The following is a 2363-nucleotide window of genomic DNA, read 5'->3' as shown; positions in this document are numbered from 1 at the left end:
TCATTCGCTCTGAGAAAAAAAGCCTGTTCACTGGAGGTCGCTCTATGGGAGTCACTAACCTGTAGGCATTTTTGGAATCAGACGGAACAAATTTTAGCCCTTAATCTAGGAACAAAAACGCACGCACTACCATACCATCAGAGTACCTGTCTTATCTTATGTCAATCAAACTCGTGACAGGACGAGCCCCAATCAAGGCAAGAATAGAAGACAAGTAAGTGAGATGATAATTTGTCGCAACAGACATTCATTGAATCCCGCAAATTGCCGGAAATGCGCTCTCTCCTTCTTTCTTTCATTTTACTCTGCCCCTCAAAAACCTCAAAGGACGGTAAGAAGCTGGTTTGGTTAGCGATGACCCGCTATGCTTTTGTCCGTCGCGGAATCCACCGCTCACTCACGCTAACCCCTTTCTTTGCGTTGAACTTGCACCGCAGGAGCGGAGGATCGGGATGTATGAGGAGGCGGCGTGAATCTACACTGTATCACGGCTGATTCGGCAGCCACGGACGCCCGACGTGCTCCCGTAGGATAGCGCCAGTCACCGACGCCAGGCATCCTCGCTAAGCTCCCTGAAAAAATCCATCTCGGGGTCCTGAAAAGACGATCATTTTGGAAATGTGGAGAAGACATTAATGAGTGACGAATCTAATAACAGGTGTATTTACAACAAAATATAACATCACTGACAGGTAGAGAAGGCCAAACACCTCACGTTTTATCATTAAAGTTTAGAATTTACTAGTTGACACTAACAGGCAAGAAGCGGCGAGTGGCAAACCTTATTCTCAACATCTGTCTTCATATCTGTTCTGTATAGGCCGTGAACGATATAAAATAATAAAATGTCTGGTGGCACCATTATGCAAAATCGTACGACAGCTGTTGGCTCATCGCACTTGAAGTTTTCAATTGACAGCATACTGGGAGTTCAAAAGATCAGAAATGCAAAGACAATAGCTGTCAAAGAAAACGATCAAAAAATCCCTAGGAGATGTGAGAAAAATCGCAACCAGCCATGTAGCCAAAAGCAGCCAACGACAGTCCCAACTATCGGCGATGGTGGGTCGGCATCCCCCAACGGTGCCCTTGGTCAGTATGTTTGCGGTCCGTTCTTCCCCAGCAACTCGTCGAACTTTTATGAGCTGCAAGCTGGATACTACGCCCTGGAGTCTCTTCACAGAGTGGTGTACGCCCGAGAGCCATATTTCGGCATCGGCAGGAACCTCTGCTCTGGATGGCCCAATGTATTTCAGTTCGCGGACAGGCAGTATGGGATAGATGAGAAGGACAGTGCTCTCTTGAAATATTTCAAGGTACACAAAGCCAAGCAGGCAGATAAAGTTTTCACATTTGAAAAGACAGACAAAGAGAAACATGCCTCATTGTCATCATTCCCATTAGTGTCCTGTTCGACCTCGTCATCATCATCGCCACTGTCAAAATACCATCCCTTCCCGATGGACGTATGGTCTCCTCCTCTGAAGCTGAAAGCTAGGAAAGCACCTGCAATGTCGGAACTCCTGATTCCGTCCGCCTTTAAACCGGCACATCGGGGTGACGATGCAGTTAAGTTTGCAGTTGGTAACACTGCTCGCGGGAACAAGTCAACCCGGGGAGATGCCTCGTCAAATCGTCTTCGAACTAAGGTAAAGCAGCCGTTTGATTCTGCTCTCTCGAGTCCAACCTTGCCTCGCGAAGCGCGGAACGCGTCGGCGACGCTCACTCGCAGCACTCCGCCTCAAATTCCTCGTCGTCAGGAGGTAGCGAAGCCGAAGACTTTCGTGTGCCCAGAATGCGGGAAAGTGTTCAATGCACATTACAACCTAACCAGGCATATGCCAGTTCACACAGGAGCTCGTCCCTTCGTCTGTAAAGTATGTGGTAAAGGTTTCCGTCAGGCGAGCACTCTCTGCCGGCATAAGATCATACACACGGACGAAAAGCCCCATCGCTGCCATGAGTGCGGTAAGTGTTTCAACCGTAGCTCTACCCTGAACACACATCTCCGCATCCACGCCAATTTCAAACCGTTTGTCTGTGAGTTTTGCGGAAAGGGATTCCACCAGAAAGGTAACTACAAGAATCATCGCTTGACGCACAGCTCCGAGAAAGCATTCAAGTGCCATATCTGCCACAAGGCTTTCCATCAGGTTTACAATCTCACCTTTCATATGCACACACATCGCGAGCAGAAACCTTTCACTTGTAACATATGTGGGAAGGGTTTTTGTAGAAACTTTGATTTGAAGAAGCACACAAGAAAACTGCATGAAAATGCGTCATCCGAGCAGTCTAAAAGAGGAAATCAAAAGCTCACGAAGAAAGCAACACAGGTAATATTATCTCCCACACAGATCTAG

General features: G+C 47.6%; 1 protein-coding gene across 1 annotated transcript; it reads left to right on the top strand.

The window, feature by feature from the left end:
• Window positions 1-845: 845 nt before the first annotated feature.
• Window positions 846-2363, top strand: LOC139734010 (uncharacterized). Its single transcript, XM_071644818.1, has one exon. It carries the CDS (start codon window positions 846-848, stop codon window positions 2361-2363), a length of 1518 nt encoding a protein of 505 aa, XP_071500919.1.

Source organism: Diadema antillarum, unplaced genomic scaffold (genome assembly GCF_040938485.1).
Source record: "Diadema antillarum isolate AM-2024a unplaced genomic scaffold, OU_Dant_1.0 seq00000507_RagTag, whole genome shotgun sequence".
Lineage (NCBI taxonomy): Eukaryota > Metazoa > Echinodermata > Echinoidea > Diadematoida > Diadematidae > Diadema > Diadema antillarum.
This window is presented reverse-complemented; position numbering and strand designations above follow the sequence as displayed.